The 22,583-nt window shown below is 52.2% G+C and overlaps 1 protein-coding gene across 20 annotated transcripts in view; it reads right to left on the bottom strand.

Moving 5' to 3' along the window:
- Positions 1–22,583, bottom strand: part of PAX2 (paired box 2) — a 92,603-nt gene that overhangs the window by 22,965 nt on the left and 47,055 nt on the right. For 15 of the 20 annotated variants that reach the window (XM_084994728.1, XM_003359330.5, XM_003359332.5 and 12 more), the window contains one exon: positions 448–623. In XM_084994728.1, the coding sequence (XP_084850854.1) occupies positions 448–623 (176 nt within the window). Of the gene's footprint in view, positions 1–447; positions 624–18,575; positions 18,645–22,583 lie in introns of all 20 variants that reach the window. The other 5 variants (XM_003359329.5, XM_005671388.4, XM_021072681.2 and 2 more) reach the window with 1 other exon arrangement.

Genomic DNA, 22,583 nt, shown 5'->3' with positions numbered 1-22,583 from the left:
CCTGACACCAGACAAGAAGAGCACCCCAGGATTACGTGGACTTTCCATAGGCTGCTGGGGGCATTTAGGTAGGAGGACCCCCTGCGTACTCTAGGTCAGAGCACAGAATGGCGAGGCTGGGAGGGACCTGTTGGATCACACATTCAAGGCCTTCATTCTACAAGACAGGGAAACCAAGGACTGGAACTGAAACAGCAGAAGGCTTACATAGGGCCATGCTCGCCCCGGCACTCACCATCTCTAACTACCATACACGACAGTGATTTTCCTTAGCTTTGCTCCCCAATGTCCCGGCGTAAGTGTGTCCACATGGTGCACACACAGCACACCCACAGGTGGCCCCTGCGATGCTGGGCGTGTGTGTGTCTCACCCGTGAGCACATCCTCCAGGGGCCCTGCTCTGCCCAGGCCCTTCCCACTTCTGTGAGCGGAAAGCACCTTCCTCACCTGTTCTGATTTGATGTGCTCTGATGCCTGGAAGACGTCAGGGTAGGAAGGACGCTCAAAGACCCGATCCAAAGCTTCCAGCTGCTGCTGGGTGAAGGTGTCAGCTCGCAAGTGCTTCCGCAAACTGTCCACGCCACTCTGGGAGTCTCCATTGGGGACTGAGCCCTCGGACACATCTGGAGGACACATGGACGCTCGGGATATGAGCTCAGGCCGGCAGGGGCACAGAGCAGGACAGTGGGCCGAGGGGCCGGGCACCTGGTTCAGCCCCCAGAGCTTTGCACCCATGCTGGGACCCCCTCACTCCCAGCTTGGAGGCTGGTGGGGCTGGCCAAGGGCTGGCCATGCCTCAGGGATCCGGCTGAGAAAAGGAAGTCGTCACAGCAGAGGTGGAGCCAGTGGGGCTCCTGGGGGCTGTGTCCCCAGGGCATGTCCCCCCTGAACCCCTCTGTCTCCCCGCCAGGGTCAGCCTCGGGGAGGAGCTGGGTGTCTCGGGCTGGCATTACTGAGCCTGTGGAGAATTGAACTGGGCTCTGAGATGAATTTCAGTTCCACTGACTCCAAGGGTGGAAAATCACCAAATCTCCGAGGCTGAGTGTAACATGGAGACTGAGTGAAGTAATTAACTTCATCACTGAGGGAGGAGGGCCTCCGAGGGCCCAGCTGAGGCATTCTGCTTGTGTTGGGCCAGGCCTGAGACTGGAGCGTGAGGACAGCAGGTGGCATGACAGCTGTAAAACGCTGACGCAGGCAGAGCCTGAAGACAGGGTGTCTGTAGATGCTGCTGTGCCCAGGCCACCCTCCTCAGCCTCTGTCCCTGACCGGGACTCTGGTTAGGCTTTTTCCAGGGGCCAGTTCTTTGGTTCCTGGTTCCTCCCGAGGTCTTCACAGGGAGCTGAGATTAGCACCTTGCGTGAAAGGCCAAGGCGGTGCTGCAAAGTGCTTGCTCCCTGGGCTGCAGGTTGGTACTGTCGGGGTACCGCTCTCCCTAGACTTCCCCACCACTCTGCTACCCTTGCATCCCTGACCCTGCTGTCTACACCCTGTCCATCGGGGTTTGCAGAACGCACAGTGAGCCAAGTACCTGCTCTGCCCACGCTCCCTGCACGCCCACCCCGAAACTCCCCCCCACCCAAAGCTGGGTCCTCCCAGCCATGCTTGGCCACTCCTTGGCTCCCCTCAGCCCAAGACCAGCTGGGGCGCCTTTGGGGCTGGCCCATGCCATAGGCCCCAGGGTGTCTCTGGGACTGTTATATATATCAGTTTATAGGTGATTATATGATATGATATAATCAATATTGCATTATATACAGTAACACGGTACAGTATCATTCAGGAGACCATAGAAAATATTACATATTGATTAACCTCAACCTGCAGCCATCCTCTCTTGCTGGCCTCCCAGATGGAGCAAGGGGTCTGCTCTCCTAATGAGGCTTCCTGTTTTCACTCCATCCTGGAGGGAGTGGCAAAGCGAAGAAAGAGTGTGTGTGTATGTGTGTGTGTGTGAGAGAGAGAGAGAGAGAGAGAGAGAGAGAGAGAGAGAGGGAGAGAGAGGGAGGAGTGGAGACCAGGATCATGTCTGAGGTGGACAGACAGACGCAAGGACAGCCTTGATGATATTTCTACGTTCCCTCTGTTCTCATGGCCACAAAACCTGGTTGTGGTGGTTTTTTTCTGTGTAAGCCCCTGGAATGATTTTCTGCCTTAGGGGGAATGTATGCATCTCTGTATATGAGTTAGGATGTGGCATATTTATCTTTCCCATTTGTGTATTTTCTGTGTATACGCATTTGTACACGTATCAACATCCAGATAAATACATGTCTGCGTATGTGTAAGCGACAGAACAAGAAGCGTTCTGAAACAGTGCATGTGTACGTGTGTGACCGCCTGGGGAGTGTGAGCCGAGGTCCCCTGTGTTTCTCCTCTTTCAAGGATTTGCCATCATCCTAATTCCACCCCTTGGAGCTATTTGCATGTTTTGCTGTGTCTAGTTCTTTCTTGCTGGAGTCCTCCTACCTTTCAGGAAAGCCCCGCTGTCAGGGCTGAGGGAGACAGCAAGACTCTTTGTGTGTGGTGACTGCAGTGTCCCTGATGGGTCATGGGGAGTACAGTGCATTTGTCTGTGAGCACATGCTCACACGTTATGCGCAGGGTATGTGCATATGTGTGTGGTAAGACTCATGCTATGCTTCTGTGTAGATTTGTGTATATGCCTCTGTGTGGCTTGGCTCAGCCCACGTGTGTGTGTGTGTGTGTGTGTGTGTGTGTGTGCACGCGCGCGCGTGGAGGGGCTGAACTGAAGCTTTGTCCTCAGGTCACTGGCTGGAGGAGTCTCTTTTCCTTCATTTATTCAGGGGCCCTTCAGATCTTGACAAATCTGTCACTCTAAATTTGCGAGAGATTATGGCGCTCTCTCCCCAGCCCGCAGAGAGGTGATATATGATATCTGCTGCCCCTATTGATTGCCTGATCTGGTGGCAGAGGCCGGCGAAATGAACTTGAAATGAACATCATGCCTCAACTCATTGTGCGTATAATACACTACTTAATCCCACATTTTTCAGCCGCTATGGAATTCAATTGATCAATCATGTTCCACTGATAGTACTGTTTTAGGGGTTATTGCTGCTCCCTCCACTCACTGACCTTTTTATTTATTTATTTTTTTTGTATACTCAGGCCCTGGTGATAAGACAGGTTACAGAGGCAGCAACGGAAGGCGGGAGGGAGGGAGGAAGGAGAGGCAGGAGGAAGGCTGCTCCTGGAAGAGGTGGCCCGAGGGAGGCGGGAAAGGGAAGAAGAGGCGAGCGAAGGGGGGTGAGGTGAGGAAGGGACCGAAGGTGCTAGAGGAGCAGAAAGGCAACCCGGTGTGATGAAGGCATGAGAAAACCACCAAGAGAGGCTGCAGGAGACATAAGGAGACACGCCCCAGAGAAGAAGGAAGGTGATGGGGAGGTGGGACAGGCAGAGTCCTGATGATGAAGGAGCACAAAGGAAGTTCTGGGGGGCAGGGAGGAGAGTGCCAGGGGCAGGGAGAGGGCAGTGGCATTACTGATGGGGGACGGTGAGGCAGTGCCCCAAGTCAGCTCTCGCAGGCTCTCTCCAGAGGGCGGGGCGAGGGGTGCTCCTCCCTCGGCTGGAGCAGGCAGGGAGGGGCAGAGGCAAGGAGGAAGGGCGGGAAGGGAGTGAGGAAAGGAGGCCAGGAGAAGCCTGGGCTCAGAGGTCCGAGGAGGAGAAGCTTAGGGAAGGAGGAAGCCGGGAGACAGAGGCAGAGAAGAAGAAAAGGAAGAAGCCTCCCACACCAGATGCCCAGGGAGGCACAGGTTGGGTTGAGGGCATAAGAGTGAACCCAGCTGGCTCTGCCTTCCCGGAATCCTGGGAGTCCAGATAAGGAGGGCAGTCCAGGACCTGGACTGGGGCGGGGGGTGGAGGAGGACAGCGCCACATGTCCTGGGCTTTCTGATTTCCAATATTCTTTCCCACTCTCAGGCCACATTTTTAAGATTGAGGTTGGAAAATGTTGCTGTAGGTTTAGTAAGACCGCCCAGAAGGAGGAAAGGGACCTGTGCTGGTCAGTCTCCACACGCGGAGGGCTTGGCCCTGGTCCGCAGTCCCCCGCCCAGCCACCATCCACCGCACGGTGCTGAGCACTTCGTACATGCCATTTAATCCTCCCAACGACCCTGTGAGGTAGGTAAGTGCTGTGATACCTGTTATAAAGATAAGGAAACGGAGGCGAAGAGCGGTTGAGTCGCTTATCCAAGGCCATGCAGCTGGTACACACGGCAGTCAGGATTTGAATCGGGGTCAGTTTGACTCCAGAGCCTGCCCTCCACCTCACTTCACCCTGTTACCTGGGTGCCAAACCCAGGGGACCTGGACCCAGCTGAGGGCCACCCTGGGTCCCTCCCTACATTCCCCCCTTTTTGCTTTGCACCCTCCCTACCCTGAGGTTGCTGACTATGGCCCCTGGGCTGCTTGAGCCCAGACTGTGCCCAGAATGACGAGGGGACACCTGGCCCAAATTCTTCATTTTATGGTAATGAAAACTAGCGGGATGGGTGGTGAGGTGGGAGAGGGGAGGTGACCAGTCCAAGGTCGCATAACCAGGTAGCAGGATTCACAGGACTGAGCCCTTCCAGGTGCTTTGTCCCCTTGGCGTGAGCTGTAGCAGCTCTGAAGGAGAGCGAGCTACCTCAAGTCCTTTTTGGAATGAGGCAGGATATACAGACATTAATTAAATTAAACAAACTGCTGAGTTAAAACTTTGATGCAGATTATTCTTTCAAGGGGAACAAAGGCTCATATTGTCTCCTCCTCTGACCGCTCCTTATTTGCTCAGCAGTTAACAAAAAGCTGTCCTCGACCTCCTTACATTTTTCGGGCTTCTTAACTATTCTCCAAGGTAACTAAGGATTCGAATCTCCTTTTTACTGATGAGGAAACTGAGGCTGAGAGTAAATGAAGGGCAGAATAAAGGAGGGTAAATAGCTAGATCAAGGGCATATCCATCAAGGAGCCTGATGCAGGGAAGGTGCCCCTGGATGGTTGTGGCCTGAGCAGCAATGAGCAGCTGCTGCTGCCCGCCCAGCCCACGGGAAGAGCCTGGGCTCCAGGAGTGGGGCTGGATTTTCCACGCAAAAGAAGAGAATTGCAAAGTCAAAGGTCACCGTGACCCCCGCCCGCAGGATAACAGGGGTTACTTCCTGACCATGAGCAAACTCATTTCCTTCTCATCTACGTTTTTCTGTATGTTCCAGTCTTTGTACAACAAGCACATACCACTTCTAGTATCATTAATAAAAATGGCTTTGAGTCATCAACACAAAGATGTGATCTCCTCGTTCACTTAGCCTTGTCACTCCCCATCTAGTCCTGGGTGGCCCTGGAGCTGTAGCCCTACCTCCCACCTCTCTGACCCCAAACTAGAACCCTCTTGCTGGCCACTCATGAATAGAGCTGTCCAGGGAGGTCTCTGCAGCTTGGGGAGAGGGACAGTGCCTAAACACCATGTATCAGGGATGAGGGCTAGAGACAGGGGACAAAAGAGAAGTGTTCTGTCCTCTTTGTGTGTTGACATTATTCCTGAATCCCCAAAGTAATCACTGCAAGGGACAAGAGAAATTCTTGGGCACTGACCAAAAGGTAGGTGTGGGTAGTGGTAACAGACAGAGTGAAATAATGCCACTGCCTTGGTCAGAAAGCACCGGGGCTCATCAAAGTCTATGAAATCAAGGTAGAAGGAACAGGGACTGCTCACCCAAACCTAAGAAGGAGAAATAAGGCATTTAAGAGGAATTCTGTTAAAGCCCAGCAAAGAACTAAACTAACTTTAGTTTTCTAAGCCTGAATGCAAACACCTACCCAGCGATGGAGAAACTGACAATATTCCACCTACACTCATTAAATCCATTCCATTTTAGGAGGTATTTACCATTATGATTCTCATTTTTCAGATGAGAGGCAAAATTATTTGTTCAACATCATCCAACTAGAAAGTAGCCAAAGGCTGGATTTGAACTCAGGAATATCTGTCTCGAAAGCCCTCTCCATTCTATCCCATTTGCCTTCTTTATCAAAGATCATCACCACCCTCACTTACCGAGCACTAACTATATACTAGGCAGCCTCCAGGTGCTTTATACACATTAGCTCTAATTCCCAGGAAACACTTGCAGAAGAGATGCCATTAGTTCAATGTTAGGAAGGAAGAAACAAGCTGAGGGAAAGTGAGAAACACGGGTGTGATCCCACAGCCAGGGGGAAGCAATCTGGGCGAAAGAAGTCTTATTTCACCCACAGACCAAAAAGGACCTGAGGAAGGGATATAGGAAGAAAAGAAAAAAGCGTGAGGAAGTGGGAGGAGTGGGTGATGGGCCTCAGCCTGCAGGGGGCTAGGGAGGCAGGAGTGGTGGTGGTGGGGCGCTGAGATGGGGCGGGTGGCTTTGCCGCATCCCATTCTGACCCGTGGCCCCTGCCCCTCCTCTCTCTGCCTTAGTTCCTCTCACACCACCTTCCCTCTTTGAGGGGTTCAGCCCCAGGTCGTCCCCCAGTCTCCCCAGCTGCCAGTTGTTGCAGTTTCAAACTCAATTGTTCTCCTAGGTACTGAGGCAAATGGAGTCATTAATTACCTTCTATCGGCTGGGCTGAGTTCAGAATGCGATCAATATCCCCGCTTGTCATTCAGGGCAGCCCGCCTGTGCAGCCCCGGCCCCACCCCCACCCCCACGGCGGCGGCGCAGGACCTCGGGGTCTGGGCTGCCACCCTGGCCTCCCATCTGATTGAGGACAGGGAGAGAGGTGGGGATGCTGACGAGCGAGCGAGCCAGCCGGGCTGCTTTCCAGACTGGAGAAGGTCGAGGATTAACGGCATGGGGAGGGTCGGGGGCAGAGGGGAGCGGGAAGGAGAAAGGAATCGGAAGGAGCGCCGGCGGGGCTGGGGGGGTAGGAGATAGGAGAGAAGGGCAGGAGACAGGAGATCTAGAGAAAGGGGGGGGAATGCCGCCAAGTGCTGGGAAGGGGCTGAGAGGGCTGGGCCAGAGAAGGTGCAAACCCTCTCTGTCCAAGGAGATGGGATGACATTCCCCATGGCCTCCCGTCCTTTTAGCAGACAATTTGCGGCACTGTCCTGGCCAGGCACCCTGAGCCAAGCTCAAGAGGAGGGGTCAAAGAAGCCCTTGAAACTTGGCCCAGGAGTTCCTGTCCTGACTCAGTGGTTAACGAATCTGATTAGGAACCATGAGGTTTTCGGGTTCGATCCCTGGCATCGGTCGGTGGGTTAAGGATCCAATGTTGCCGTGAGCTGTGGTGTAGGTCGCAGACGCAGCTCGGATCCATGTTGCTGTGGCTGTGGTGTAGGCCGGTGGCAACAATTTGACCCCTAACTTGGGAACCTCCATATGCCGTGGGTGCCGCCCTAGAAAAGACAAAAAAAAAAAAAGAAAAAGAAAAAAGAAGCTTGGCCCAAAGCTTTGGCTCCGAGCAAGACCAGCTTCTGTCTAGCCTTCCAGCCTTGGCAAACCTACTGTCTTTGACCAAGCCCCACTTCTAAACATTCCAAGAGAAGTGGAAGGCAGGGCCAGACCTACAAACCTACCTATCTACCTGCCTGCCTGATCTCAGTCTTACTGGGCCCACATACACCCAGCCATGTGCCTCTGGGAACACCAGCTGCGTCAGTAGCCCTAATGTAATGCTACACTAGGAGTAACATCTCCTGCGTTGAAATCCTAATTTTGTCCCTCACTTGCTATATGACCTTGGCCAAGTCCCTCGAGATGTTCAACGTTGAGCTTCCTCAGATGAACACCAGAGGCTTGCGAACTCCTCCCTCAGCAGCGTTCAATTCTCTTTTCTCTGTGTTCCAGTAGCCATCTATCCAAACCTCTATTGTAGACATAATAATAATAACTAAAATCGATTCAGCTCCTATTATGGTACCAGGCACTAGGCCTAACATAAGCCACTGATTTAATCCGTACAATAATAGCAGCTAACATTAAGTGCTTACTATATATTGGGCACTCATCTAAGAATTTTACATGTATTAACTCATATAATTTTCACCAGAACTTAAGCAGGAAGCTTCTACTATTATCCCTGTTTTGTAGGTGAGGAAATGGAGGGGCAGAGGTTCAGGAGCTTTCCCAAGGGTACACAGCTAACAAAGGACAGAGGAGGCAGAAGCAAAGCCAGGAGACGTGCCTCTGGCCATTGAGCTCAGAACCTGAAGAACCCGAGGGCTAAAGAGGTGAAGTAACTTGCCCCAATCACCTACTCCAGCCAGTAAGTGGCAGAGCCACGTTTAGAATCTGTATGTATTACAGTTATTTTTTTAATGTCTATTTCTTTCTTTTTTGTTTGTTTGTTTGTTTTTTGTTTAATTTTTTGCTTTTTAGGGCTTCACCCACAGCATGTGGAGGTTCCCAGGCTAGGAGTTGAATCGAAGCTTCAGCTACCAGCATACACCACAGCCACAGCAATGCCAGATTGGAACCACGTTTTCGACATACACCACAGCATATGGCAACGCCGGAACCTCAACCCACTGAGCGAAGCCAGGGATTTGAACCCGCAACCTCAGGGTTCCTAGTCAGATTTGTTTCTGCTGCGCCATGATGGGAACTTCTTTAATGTCTATTTTTTCCACTAAACTGTGACAATTTTAAAGGTGGGGACCCATTTTTTTTCATTTTTGTAAACTTAGCCCAGGGCCTGACACACAGGAGGTGACAAAAACTGTTGGTTGATTTGTCAGATGGAATACATTCTATACTTGCCTTGCAAGTTGTCTTTTAGCAGGAAAAAGCAGCAGCCTAGGAAGTTGCTACTCTAGATCCAGCGTTATCACATTTCATAGGTAGAAAGTATCATAGAGATAATTTCATCTGATTCCCTCTTAGAGAGTTAAAAAAAAAAAAAAAAAAGAGAGCGGCTCAGAAAGGTTGAATAATTTTCCCATGTCACACAGCTAGTCATCATTAGGATAGAAACCGAGGTTCTTAGTCCGTGCCCTTCCCACTATTCCAGGTTGCTTAATTCTGACCAAGAAAGAAAACTTGATGAAAGGAAAGTGTTGGGGATCTGAGAAGAAAGCAACCACGTTTAGAGGTGACGGTAGCAAAGGAAAGGGGTGTTTGGCAGACTCTGACTCCAGGAAAGCAAACTGCTGTGTGCTGAGGGAAAGAATGACTGTGTGATCCCATGGCAAGAGACTGTAGAAGGGAATATAACTCCATGAGCACAGGATACTCTAAAAATGAAATTCTGCCTCTACCAGCGTGAATAATCAACCTGACAAAGTAAAGGGAGTGGGAGTGGGGGAGGGGTGGAGAGCGAGGGCATTTAAGGAAAATCATTGTTGTTGCACACGAATAAGCTTTAAAATATGATGAGTCTAGGTTTTAAAAGGACATGTACACCGAAGAGTGGAAGATTATGCAGCCATTAAAAAATCATGTTTTCAAAGAATATTTAATGATATGTGAAAACGGTCCTATATAATGTCAAGTGAAAATAGCGAGACACAAGCTGCTTGTACCATCTCATTCCAATTCTGATAAAAAGTTCATATAATATATATACTTTTTATCAGAATATAGACATAATTTTATCAGAATATATATATTTCCTGAATATATAGTTCCTACATATACAGGAAAAAAAAAAAGACTGTAAAAAATACGCCAAAATTCTAACAGTGGTTCTCTCTTAGTGATGAGATTATGGGTGGTTTTTAAAAAATTTATTATTATCTTCCCAATGCTCTTTTACAAGGGGCATGTATTACACTTATTATCAGACACAAGTTATTGTTTTGTTCTTAGAGAGGACACACAACAGATGGACGGAGGAGACCATAACCAAGGATGGATGCGAGAGGAGAGGAACCCCGTCGGGAAGACAAAAGCTCAGAACAAGCTGAAACGACAAAAAAGGGCCTTGGTGGCTGTGTCTGGAGAAAGAATAAAAAGGAAGGCGGCATGAGGCTCTGTGCTTAGGAGGGGAGGGAATAGGTAGAGAAACGGGAGGAAGGGTAAAACTTCTCCACCCCCAGCTTGCCTTTGTCTTCTCCGTCAAAGGAAAGAATCTTGAAAATGGGACCAGCAGGAGTTGCCTGGGTCAGAAGGAGACCAGGCAGGTAACTCTTAGACATTTCAACTGGGTTAACTCTCCCAGGCCCAGATAATTCATATATCAGAAACATGAGGTCAGGGGGCAGTAGGATCCTAAATTTTGCTGCTGTTGATCATCCTTGAAAAGTCACGATGAAAGGGCAAGGCTGTGACAAAACCAACGCCATCATGCTTCGCAAAAAAAGGAGGAAAAGAAAGCTCATGCGAATATCACTCTAATACATTTAATATTAGGGCCTGGAAACCTCGTAGAAGAAACTATCATGCAGTTAATTCGTGGGCATTAGAAAAGAAAACAGTCATACCATGGAGCCTGCATGCACCCCCCAAGAATAAGCTGTAGCACATTAACTAGTTATCAATGCTTAGATCAAATGCCGTCCCCATCAAGACTTCCTCAATAGCCCTGGTGGGAAGAAACTGCTCCCTCCTTTTTTTTTTTTTTTTTTTTTTATTGTTTATCACAGCACTTTCTACCTTGATCATAGCATCTATCACATTCTGCTTGTATGCACATCTATCTCTTACTAGATTAGAAGGTTCTTGAGGTCAGGGACTGTGTCCTATTTGCCTTTGTAAATCAATCCTGCTATGCATTATACACAGCAGGCATTCAATCTGTTCATCAACTTATACTGGATTTTTAAAATCTTCCTAACTTTACGGACAAGATGAAGAACAGTGAAATGGCTGATGGCTGTTGGGCTCAATAGTCCCTAAAGCAACCAGGTGAGGGGCGTCTCCACTGGTGGGTCATGTAGCTTTCTTTTATTTTAAAGGGAAATAACTCTATTTAAAAAACTGCTTGAATGATGACATAGAAGACATCCTTACAATCTTAATCAGGTGGAATTAAGAGCCCGAACCAATGAGATGAAATTCAACAGGGATAAATGGAATGCCCTATGTTTGGATTTAAAAAAAAAATCAATTACACAAGTGCAGAATGGGGTAGATCTGGCTGATAGCAATTGATGTGAAAAAGATCTCGAGGTTTTAGTTGACCACGAACTCAATATGAGTTGAGTCTGACACGGCTGCTAAAAAATCGAATGTAATCTAAGGCTACATTATGGATGTAGAATCTCCAGGTGGAGAACAGCAATGGTTCTACTGTACTTGGCTTTGGCTAGACTGTTTCTAGACTTTAGTGCTCTTTTAAGAGAGACCGCACCTGTCAAGAAGGAATTCAGAGATGGGTAATCAGGATGGTGAGGGACCTCCCTCCAGGGCAGGGACCACACCATGTGAGGAACGGAAATCCACCCAGGGCTCAGCCCAGCGCCTTTCCGGTGGAATGAATGGAAGGGAGAGAAGGAGGGAGAGGAGAGATGTTGTGTGGAGATTTTTACCACCACTCTACGTCCCATCTATTTTAAACGAAGGAAACCAGATTCGGAGAGATTATGTAATCAGCCAAAGGTCCCAGCCCAAGCAAGGGGTGGAGATGGAGCCCGCCATTCAGATATCTGAGTTCCAAGTTCCATGCGCTTCCCTCCACACCTCAGTATAAAGGCAGTGCTGCGAACAGCGACAACTTTCTATCTATGTCCTGTGTCCAGGCAGGGGCTGTGACCTGTCAGGCAGAACTGCTGGCGGGGAGAATTCTATGGGAGTGGCAGATAAGAACAGAAGATAAGAACCTGACTCTGCCTTGTCACCACTCTCAGCCCAGCCACTGGCCTCCCTCCCCATGAGAGCCTCTCTGAATCTCAGCCAGTCCCAGGTTCAAGTCCCACTTCCTGCTTGCTATTCTAGCCACATCCCCGGATTCCTACCACATGCTCAGCCACATGGCTCGACATTTATGCAACAGCTTATGGTCAGACCCAGGGTAACCCTGCCTCTTCAAAGATTGTTAAGTTCCTTGGGATCCACCTCCTGGTGGTTTACACCGCTCATATATCTCAACCCAGCGGGAACTTGGGCCCGCAGAGATCCCTAGAGAGGTGAGTGCAAGTCTTCTCAATATCCCGCTCACTGACAGGCCAAAGCAAAACCACAGACGCTCAGCTCTCCAAAGTGGTTTATGGGAAATCTGCCCAAGGTCAGAGGGTTGGCCTGAATGATCACTTAAGACCCTCATGTCTCCAAACCAACCAGAGGCGAAGAGGGAGACAGGGGCAGGCCTGGAACCCCAGAGAAGTTACTCCCCCTGCTTTTTTGTCTTTTTAGAGCCGCGCTCACGGCATTTGGAGGTTCCCAGGCTGGGGGTTGAATCGGAGCTACAGCTGCTGGCCCACACCAGAGCCACAGCAATGCCAGATCCCAGCTGCATCTGCGACCTACACCACAGCTCACGGCAACGCCAGATCCTTAACCCACTGAGTGAGGCCAGGGATTGAACCTGCATCCACGTGGATGCTAGTCAGATTCATTTCTGCCAAGCCACGACAGGAACTCCTACTTTCCCTTTTTTGAGCCGATTAGTCCCCCAGCTATTGTTAGAAAAGAAGGGCACGGGCACCCGCTGCCAACACACAGCCAGCCTGGTGTGTGAGATTCTGATGAGAAGTAGAAGGAGGGCGAGCGGGTGTGTATGGGGGAGGGGAGCAAACAGGTAGTGGGAGAGAGAGGACAGCTGTGCAGAGGAAGGGCTGGCCAGGGTTGGGGGGAGGTTGGGTGAATTCCCCGGAGGGATCAACTTTCCTGGCTGAGAGCCTGCGCTGTGCCTTCCTGCGGGTCCTCGGGGCTCTCTGGTGGCCAGCGGGCATGGAGGGCTGGCTGTGGCTCTGTCTGGGTGGGACCCGGTCCTCCTTCAGCCCTCCCTGGGCTCTTGGGAGGGACTGGGGCCTCCTGCCTGGTGCCAGGCTCCAGCTGGGGCCAGAGCCAGTTAGGAACCTCTCTGGAGCCGGAAGGGAAGGGGGCTTTGTTAGCTCAAAGGACACAAGCAAGGCGAAAAATTACATACCAGGCCGCTCTAAGTATGCTTGTTTAGAGAAACTGCTTGCATTTATGAAGTCTTTGGTGCGGAAAGCAGGGTTGCAAATGACTGCATCAGAGCGACAGTAAAGGCCATTAATTTCCTGTTATGTTTTCCTGTGTTGGGGGCTTTATTAATTTAATTTTACACTGTCGAACAACAGCGAGAGCTGACACTGCCACACCGCCACGGCTGGGGTTTTCTTTTTGTGTGTGTAGCAAGGCTTTGCCTGACATGCAAATCAACGCTATTACCGGAACCAATAAAGATGTGCGGAGGGAAGGGGGGAGGGATGAGGAGGAGGAGGGAGGGGAGGGGAGAGAAAAGGGGAGAGAAAGGGCAAAAGCCATCCCTGGGCAGTTCCTGCCTCCCTCCACGCCCCGCATCTCCTGGCCTCCCAAAGCATCCTCCACAATCAGCAATTTCTAGCCACCCTTCCCTTTCCCCTGCACCCTCTCCTCCTCGACTCACAGCCTTTGGATGACTCTCCCGCTGTTGTCCCCCTCTGTCCCAGCTCCTGGAAGAACTTGAATAGGGACACAGGGTTCCCAGGAAGAAGTGGGAGGTCAATTTCTCCCCTGCCAGTCCCCAGCCCAGGCATGTCACGGAAGCAGCACCGGGGGCAACAGACTGGCTGTTGCCAACACCTCTGCCCCCCCCAGAGCCAAGGCCTTGGCTACACATTTCCCTTTCTAGCCATTTTTCTTCTCCACTCTCCTTTTTCCTCTAAAGTCGAGTATTCTTATTGTCAGTATTAGTGTTAGTGAATTCACACATGAACCCATGTGCTTGTGCCCATGAAGCAGAGTCTAGAAAGGCAGGTGCTTCACCTTGCTTGTAAGTCCCTCTGAGAGCTCCCATATCCCAACCTAGTCAACCATTTATTTCCCCTGAATTCCCAGAAAAAAATACTGTCTCTGATGGTTTCTCCACAAGGAACTCCAGCAGCTGTCTTCAGTAGCTGTGGGGTACCGGGTTGGTCTAGACCAAGGTGCCAGAAAAATATGGATCCCTGGCACTGGCAAAAAGGCAGGTTCTTGGGAGACCACATTCTGGTCCCTTTTACTCCCTAGACCTCAGGACCACCCGCCCTGCCCTTCACCCACAGCAGCTTCCACAAGCCAGTTGCCCCAGTGGTCCACGCTGCCAAGGAAATGGAGATGGGGGGCGGGGGTAAGAGGGAAGGGAAGCTCCTGGGTCCCTCCTACCAAACACACTTGTCTGCATCCCTCCATCCTAGTTTTTGCAGGCTGCTGGGGCCGGGGGACATCTGTGTGAGCCAGTGAGGAAGAGAGAGAGAGAGAGAGAGAAGAAGGGAGAGAGAGAGAGAGAGAGGCCATGCATTTCTCTCGGTGTCACTTGCTCACACTCCTGCCGCACTTTCTGCTTCGGGAGCTGTCTGGCCGGCTCCAAGAGGCTGTTGGATGGACTCCAGCTCCCCCCAGGAGGAGATCATAAACTTCATAACTGCATTTACTTGAATGCAGGTTCCTGGGGCTGCTTTCCTCTGGCTTTTCTTTTCCTTCCCTCCCCTGTCTGCTCTGTCTCAATCACATTTTATCCCTGTCCCTGTATGCACCCAGACCACACACACACACAAACACACACACTAGCCAGTGCTGCTGAAAAAGATGAAGTCTGGGCAGGAGGAGAGCAGGCAAGGTGTAAAAGCTCTGTCGAAAGCAGAAGGCCCCGGAGAGACCCCCGTGAGACGTCCACGCAACTGTCTCTGGCAGAGATGAGCACAAAGGGTGCTTTGAGGCAGGCAGGCGGGCAGCTCAGGGAGGGAGGATGCTGACATTTCGCTGGGACGGCCAAACCAGGAGCCACCTGGAGCCTGGGCCATGGGCTCCGAGGAAGGGAGGGAGAGAAGGCAAAGCCTCCATGCAGGTTGAGGTCTGTGAGGCCTCCCTTGTCTGGTGCTGTCAAGGTCAGCAGGTTTGGGTTCACCGAAGGGTCAGGATGGTTTGAATTACTGGCTCTGCTGCAACTCGGCTCCAAGGCTCGTGATCAGTCTCCGGCCCTCCCCCAACCCCCCTTGCCTTCCCACCCCCACGGGGAAGAATGAGGAGGGTCCCGGAGAGCCCTACTGGCCACCGGGGCCCTGAGGAAGACAGGCAAAGGAGAGGCCCTTCCCTGGGCTCTGGGGCCCCTGTCATGCAGCCAGCAATGCTGGCTGGGACCCATTCCTCTGGCAGGTGGCAGTTCTGGATCTCCCTTGCCCTTTTTCCAAGTCATGTCATCCCCAGTCCCCTGCCCGTCTCAGCTGCCCGGGGGCCTGCAGAGGAGATGGTGCCCAGGGACGTGAGTTCCCGAGTGGCAGGGACCGGCTCCTCCCTCCTGCGTCCATGCCCCCTCACCCCGGGGGAGAAGGGCAGAGCTGACGCAGCAGATTTCTTGCTGGGTCCCCTTGCCCGTGAGGAAGGAGCACCGTGCCCACCTGCAGGGCTGGAAGGTAGTTGTCGAGAGGAAGACAAGGGCTGAAGGTATATCCTGACAAGATGGGTGTGCATGCAGGAGCACGGGAGCCCGCAGCCACGGGGGAGGGGGGGGGAACCCAAGGCCAAGTTGTACTGTGCTGCACCCACCCCGATTGCCACCGGTGGAGGGTCCCACGCAGCCCCTCTACTGCAAATCTGTGCATCCTCTGTTGACCTATCCTGACTTTTTGGCACTTGAGGAAACAAAAATCCTCTTTGGGGCTAAATCGCAACACACTTCCTCAAACAACCAAATACAACTCTCCACAACAGCAGGAACTGGTTGAGAAATTAGGGCGATGCATGACTCGACTGCGGACTCTGGTATAAACGCAGGGATTTAGGTACAAATTCACACGCCCGCATCAACTACACACAGCCATGGCTAAGCCCTGGTACCTCCCCAGGTACCTCCCCCATGTGTGCACGGGGTCCAGGTAAAGGTCTTAATAAAACCTTTAAACCCAGTTCTGGATAATGACACGGTCAGTGTTCAACAGGCTCGTAGCCAACATTCCCATGAGAGTCCGGCCAAAATATGCGATCCAACTAAGATAGAAAAAGTCCCCCCTCAGGTAAGAACGGTCTAATTTCCTAGGTTACTAGGAAGATATAATCATAACAATGAATATGTGTTCATAAATGGGCTTTGGGGGGGGTGTCTTAGTGAATGCTGACCTTTGAACCTTAGCTCTCTCTTGGACGGGAGTGGCCAGTAGCCCGTTTTTGAATATTTGTTGGAAAATGAACATAGGTTGCGCTCTGTTAATGCAGTTAAAGTCGGCTACTCGTCCAGACAGATGGTTCCTCCACGTAGATTTGGTTTCTGGACTTTCATGGGACCTGCCTCCTGAGGGTCAGAGTCTGTGACCTGTGCCAGGCAGCCCAGTATGTGTGAAATAATGTAATTCCAGCAATAAACCACAGAGGTACTTTCCTTAAAGAAGCTCAAACTCTGCTTGGCTTCCCTCTGCCCATATACTGTCTTCTCGCCGTGCTTGGCCAGGGCCTGGAGGGGAGTGAGAGCAAACATAAAGGGGGGGGGCGGTGGTCTCTGTGACCCACCACCCACAATGTTAAGCTCACTCGAGGTCCGAGAGCCCAGCAAGCACCCCTGGGTCTGCCCCCCTGGGTGGGTATTCTCTCAGAAGGGAGTTGGCAGGCTGGGTATGTGTGTAGGGACTGAGTGGCAAACAGACTTAACGGTGTCCAAGTCTAAGCGAGGAAATCAGTGCAGCCTCGTTTTGTTTATCCAACAGAGCGCAACCTCCCCTCGCCTTCCGGGCCCTCCTGGGCAGGTACCCCTCCCAGCTCCTTTGGGCCGCATGCTGTCCCACTAAAATGGTGCAGATTCAGTGCACCTTTCCCCTAAGCTCTTCTCCGCAAGGAGTGCACAGACCCCTCTCAGCTCCTGCCAACCCCCTACCTCTGGACCAAAAGGCCACAGAGAACAGGCTCTGTGGGCCCCAGAGAGGCCAGCTCTGGCTCCTACCTCTGCCTCTAAACGTCCGCCCATGCACCCCTGCCAGGGAGCACACCCCTGCAAGCTTCCCCCTGCAGCCTCCTCCAGGACCACAGGCCCAGGCCGCATGCACCCAAAGTCCCAGGGAGGGGGGAACAGCTGGTGGCCTCTCCTCATCCCTGGGGTCCCCCTGGCCTGCCTGTTCTGACATCAGCACTCCTCCCGCTGGCCCTCCAGAAAGAGAGCGGGGAAGAGAGCCCAGTGACCAGGGCATGCCTGGTTTACATTAATGAGATACACCGAGTGTAATCCAGCCACGGAGGCAGCCTACAAAAGGAGGTGATCACGGGCGGCCAGGAGCAGAGCTGCTCAGGTAATTGGTTTATCTATCTGGAAGCAGGGGGAGCAATCTCAGCACAGACAGACTAGCAGTAAAGTCTCTTCCTTAAGGCTATTTCCTTTGTCTTTTCAATTGCTTGCACATCCATGTGCGAGAGGGAGAGAGTGTTAAAGAGAGAGGGAGAGGGAGAAATGTTAATTTGTGAATTAATGGCTTTTCTCAGCGGAATTGTAAATTCAAATGTCACCTCACACGGTGACACCACGGCTGGTCTGCTGAAGAAGCAATGATAAGATCCCCCACCTCCCTCGGTGCCCCTCCCTCCCCAAAGATAGCTGCGGAGTGGAACATGCTACTTTTAATTTGCAATAACAACACAACAGAGGTATGCAGTAATGACTGCCTTCTTCTCCCCTCCTCCTGGTGTCCTTCCCCCCAGTCCAGTTGGCTCCCCACTTCCTCCCTCCCACCCCTCTGCTCTTCTGAAACAACACCTCACCTCACCGCCCCCCTCCGGCTGCCCCCCCACCGCCCCACCCCGGCCCAGGGCCTGATCACATGGGGGGGGGTGTGCCTTTGGAATGGACGATGCTGCAACCCTCTCTTCTCCTTCAATAATCAGGGAATTAATGACCCTGAAGTTAAAGTGAGGCTGATACCGAGGCCCTGCCCAGCGCTGGGAAAAAGCCTTCATTGTTTTCAAGCAGGAGGCGGGCAGCAGTGAGGGAGATTCATGGATGGAGATTGAATATGCAATTTTCTTTCACCTTGCCAAGAGCTGCCCCTGGGCTGTGCCTGGCCTAAATTTTTCCTTTTACCATCTCTGCCTTATCCGGCCCTCCCACCTCCCTTCCATTCTTTCCAGAAAATTACCTTCAAAATTGATTTCCACTTTTACAAACAAATATAATGGGAACACAGGAAAAAACTTGGGCCGTGATGAATTAGGGCTGTCAGGTGCTTCCAGGTCTCCTTTGCTTTTGTTTTACTACCCGATCTGCTCTTTGTTTTTCCAAGGGCTGGAAAAAGGGCCCCCCATCCACCGAGGGCCTGACCCTCCAGGCCACCCAGGCCTCAGCCCCAAACCCAGCAGTGGCTCATGGTGGAAGCGAGCCAGGCCCTGAGACTCCACCACCGTTAGCCTCTTGGTTTCCCAGTGGAGGCCTGGGCCACCTGTCCTGTTCTGCTCTCTGGCCTCTAGGAACCCGCTCTCCAAAGAGTCTAACCGCCACCCCCAGCTCTTTCCCCTGGCCCCGAACCATGGTCCCTCTGGCCCCCATACCTCTTAAAGTCCAGACCAGATGCAAACCTCCACCTCCTCTAATGTGGGCAGGATCAGTGTATACCTCGACTAGAGCAAATAAGAGATAGACAGACACTGAGAGATCGCGAAAGACAGGTGGGTGGAAAACGGGGGACAAACTCTGAGGCTGGGAGACCAGGCTCCTCTTCCAAGGGCAGCGAGAGGAATTCTGAGCATCACCTGCCACACAGCCTGAGAGTATAAGGGTGCCCAGCCTCCATGTCCCTGCCGTGAGCCCCGGGGCCACCGCTGGAGGCAGGCTCGGGACAACCCACGCTTTGGCCAGCAGAACACAGGGTGATGCCTGCGGGGCCTTTGGGACCAAACTCTATATGCACAGCTGTGTCTCAGGACCGTGGAGCCTTAGCACACCCAGGCCTGGCTTAGAGCTCTCCCCGCTCCCTGGTGCTGGCAACAGGGACATAGACAGGCACTTGCTCACATTTGATCATCTCTTTGAACGTATACACTATCCGGAAAACTTGGTGCCTGCCCAATGCCTGGCCTTCTGTGTCCCCTTTCAACCAAAGATCTCAGAAAGGTAGAAAACATACAATACCCATATTTGCATAACCCATGTAAAAAAGCTTTTATGTGTCCATAAAATGAACATACATTCCTCAAGGAGAACAAATAAGTCTGTATATGGGAGCAGAAATACACAGTAATGGAGAGAGGGAGGGATGACTCCACGTTAGAAAAGAAGGGGTCCTGTATTCATGTACACACATCTAAAATGCCCATGGAGACTAAGAGATGACACATGGCCCAAATGGATAATCTCAGAGCAAATGTGCTGGCAGAGATGGACAAAAGTCCTCCAATCACTCTGCGGAGGCTGATCTCTCTCCTGCTGCCCTGGTTCCATCCAGGCTGGCTTGTCCCAGTCCTATTTTTTTTTTTTTTTCTTTTTAGGGCTGCACCCGCGGCACATGAGGGTTCCCAGGCTAGGGGTCGAATCAAAGCTGCAGTCGCCAGCCTACCCTACAGGCACAGCCACAGCCACAGCAACACCAGATCCTTAACCCACCAAGCGAGGCCAGGGATCGAACCTTGTCCTCATGGATGCTATGTTGGATTCTTATCCTGCTGAGCCATAATGGAAACTCGCTAGGCTGCCCTACTTAAAAGGAGCCGCACCAAGATGAGGGAGCCTGTAGCCAAAAAAGTTTCTCTCTGACACAACTTCATTCCCCCTCGAAACATAAACCCATCAATTACAACCTTCTTCCCCAGACAAGAGGGAGTTGGCTCCGTCCAAGATGGAGTTGGCTTGGCCCTCCATATCCATGATCTTGGGTAGTCCTCTCCACAGTTCCTGTGGAGTAAGTGCCGCCACCAGCTTCAATTTACAGAGGGGAAGGCTGAGCTGATGTAAGTTAAGTGACTTGCCCAAGGCACTAGGATTCAAACCCGGCTGTGCCTCCTTCCGGTGCCCTTCCGCACTGAGCCACCCTGCCCATCCCAGGCATGCTCCGGGGATGGGCTGCTGGCTCCCACCCCAAATCCTCCTTCCTTGTGTGTGTGTAGGGGGGTCTTTGCAGCCTTCTCTTGCTTGAAGCCAGGGCTCCTGGACAGGGCAGGCACTGCACTTTTCCCCAGCCTTACCCTCTCCTTTGCGCCACACACTGGGGGACGTCTAGGAGGAAAACTAATGAAGGAAATAAATAATTCTAATAATAACCACTTCTTGCAGGTACGGCTTCATGCAAAGCAGAAGGGAGCTATGAAAGGCAGTGATAACACTCGGCCATTTGCAGCCATGGAGCCTGCCCTACCCACAAACGCACAACTGCCCCAGTTTGGCACCACTCAACTGCATAATTCATTGTGCACCTAATTAATGGAATGCAAAATCACGGCCCCCTGCAATCCCACACATCAAAGGATGAGACCAACACACCTCCCCTCACATAGATGAGAAGACTCTTGTCATACGACTTCGTTTGGATTTTTGGACAAATTATGTAATTGCTCAGGGCTTCAACACCACCGATGGACAGCAGTGCTTTGGCCCATGACCCAAAGCAGCTGAGTGAAGGCAAAGGACTTTGGTCTTTCAGCCTGAAAAAATACGCGTCCCTCTCCTGCAGCCGCAAAAGCCAGGGCACGCAACATCCAGGGAAGCAGTGTCCCTTCGAAGGGCCCTAAGAGAGCCACCCATAATTGCAGCCAAGAAGGAAAGATTTCAGCAGGTCCTGAATGGGGATCTACCTTCTCAGACTGATGGGCAGCCTGCCTGCTGGGTGCTTGGTGACAGAACTTCCTCATCTATTCCTGGTCTGTCAACCTGTCTCACTCTGGGACCTCCTGAACTCTTGAGGGGAGGGGGGCGGGTCAGAGTTTCTTGACCAGCACATTTCTCAAAGGAAAGCCTGGGGATTTTTTCATTCTTCTCAAGGCCCAGGTGTGAGAAGGCGTCTCAAACAGCTTCCCAGTCACTGTCAGTTTCCTTTTTCCCCAGAGTCACAGCTGATCGGCCCTTCACTAGTGTCCCCACGGATCTGATTGCTGCAGATACTAATAACGCTGTCCATATTCTGAGTGCCAATGCCAATAATGCCCTGGGTATTATCACTGTGAACACCAATAACTACTGCTGAGATTGTCTCCAATAATGCCAGCACACGCTGCAGTGATTGTCCTCGCTAATGCCCACCACCGTGACATTGTTAGAGCTGAATGAATAGGCTGAACTGTACCCAGAGGCAGGAGTGGCTTCCTTGAGGACAGAGAGGCTCATGGCTTGCCCTTGGGCTATGACACTTGTAGGGAGAGACCCCAGTACTGGGGCCAAAACACAGCCAGCCTGGCAGGGACGCAGAGTCCTCCTGGAGGGAGACGTGCCCCTCCACTCCCCATGTGCCCCCGTTCCCATCACAGCACCCCTCAGTGCCCTGAGTCGGCTTTCTCTCTGCCTGCGGTGCTGGCCTAGTAGCTGAAGGACACACCTGGGTGTCTGTGCAGCCCATGCCCGAGGCGGCCTCCTGCGACTGGTCTGCCAGCTGCTGTGCTACCTTGGCCTGACTGCAGAGTTGGGCTACATCATCTTGACACATAATTATCTTTCCTCTTCTTAATCATCGGAGCTGCTCCCTAATGCGCACTGGGCCTGGCTGCTTGGAGGCACCCAGAGCGGGGGAAGGGGGGGCTGGGCTGTGAAAGGTCTGCCTTGCTCAGGCCTTTGCTTGCCTCTCCCTTCCCACCCGGGTCCCATGGATCCAGGGCGTGGGTGGTGGTGTGCATGTGTTTGGGCGGGGGGTGGATGGGGAGAACTGGCCTCCACCCGAGAAAGGACAGAGCCATCTGGCCTGTGGGTTGACCTGGGGAAGGGGGGAATCGAGACGAGAGAATACCACCCCCCCAAAAGAAGTTGGGTCTCGGATCCTTCTTGGCCCATGGCCCGCTAGGCCTGGGGGGTGAGTGTTTTAGCGGCGAGTTAACATGGCGGCTGCCCTTATCCCTCGCCTGGAATTCAACTGCCTCCTGAGATTCTCCCCGCTGCCATCACCATCACCCCACAGGAAGAAGGGCTCCGCCAACCCAGCCCTGCTCTTGTCCCCTCCTGCTCCTTTTCAGTGGCTTCTCAGGCCTGCAGGGAAAGTCCAAAGTCCTTATTTGGTCCCCTCTTGGCCTGCTCGCCTGTGACCCCAACTCCCCTACTTAGCCTAACCTCTGTGACTTCCCACCAGGCCCTTTCATTCCGACTAAAGCAGCCCCGTGTGTTTCACCACAGGTCCTTCTGGTCACAAGGCTCAGTCCGTCAGAATTTCACACTATCATTGTCTTGGAACATGCCTCTGGTCCACCCCTCAGGCCCCTCCTCAAAGGGCAGCCCTTCCTGGAGGTTCTCTCCCTCCCCGCTCTGAGTTCCCATGGCCGTTGGCCCTGACCTCCCTCACAACACAGATATCTAGGTATCTGATGGGCCTTTCTGCTCTCTGGGCTCACATGTCTTACACGCCCCACTAGACTATAAGCTCCTTA

This window comes from Sus scrofa, chromosome 14 (genome assembly GCF_054392235.1).
Source record: "Sus scrofa isolate SSC_HxYL_T2T_F1_AM1 chromosome 14, Sscrofa_HxYL_maternal_Yorkshire_Landrace_v2.0, whole genome shotgun sequence".
In the NCBI taxonomy this organism is placed as follows: domain Eukaryota; kingdom Metazoa; phylum Chordata; class Mammalia; order Artiodactyla; family Suidae; genus Sus; species Sus scrofa.
The sequence above is the reverse complement of the archived record's forward strand: the minus strand, read 5'-3'. Positions and strand labels throughout refer to the sequence as shown.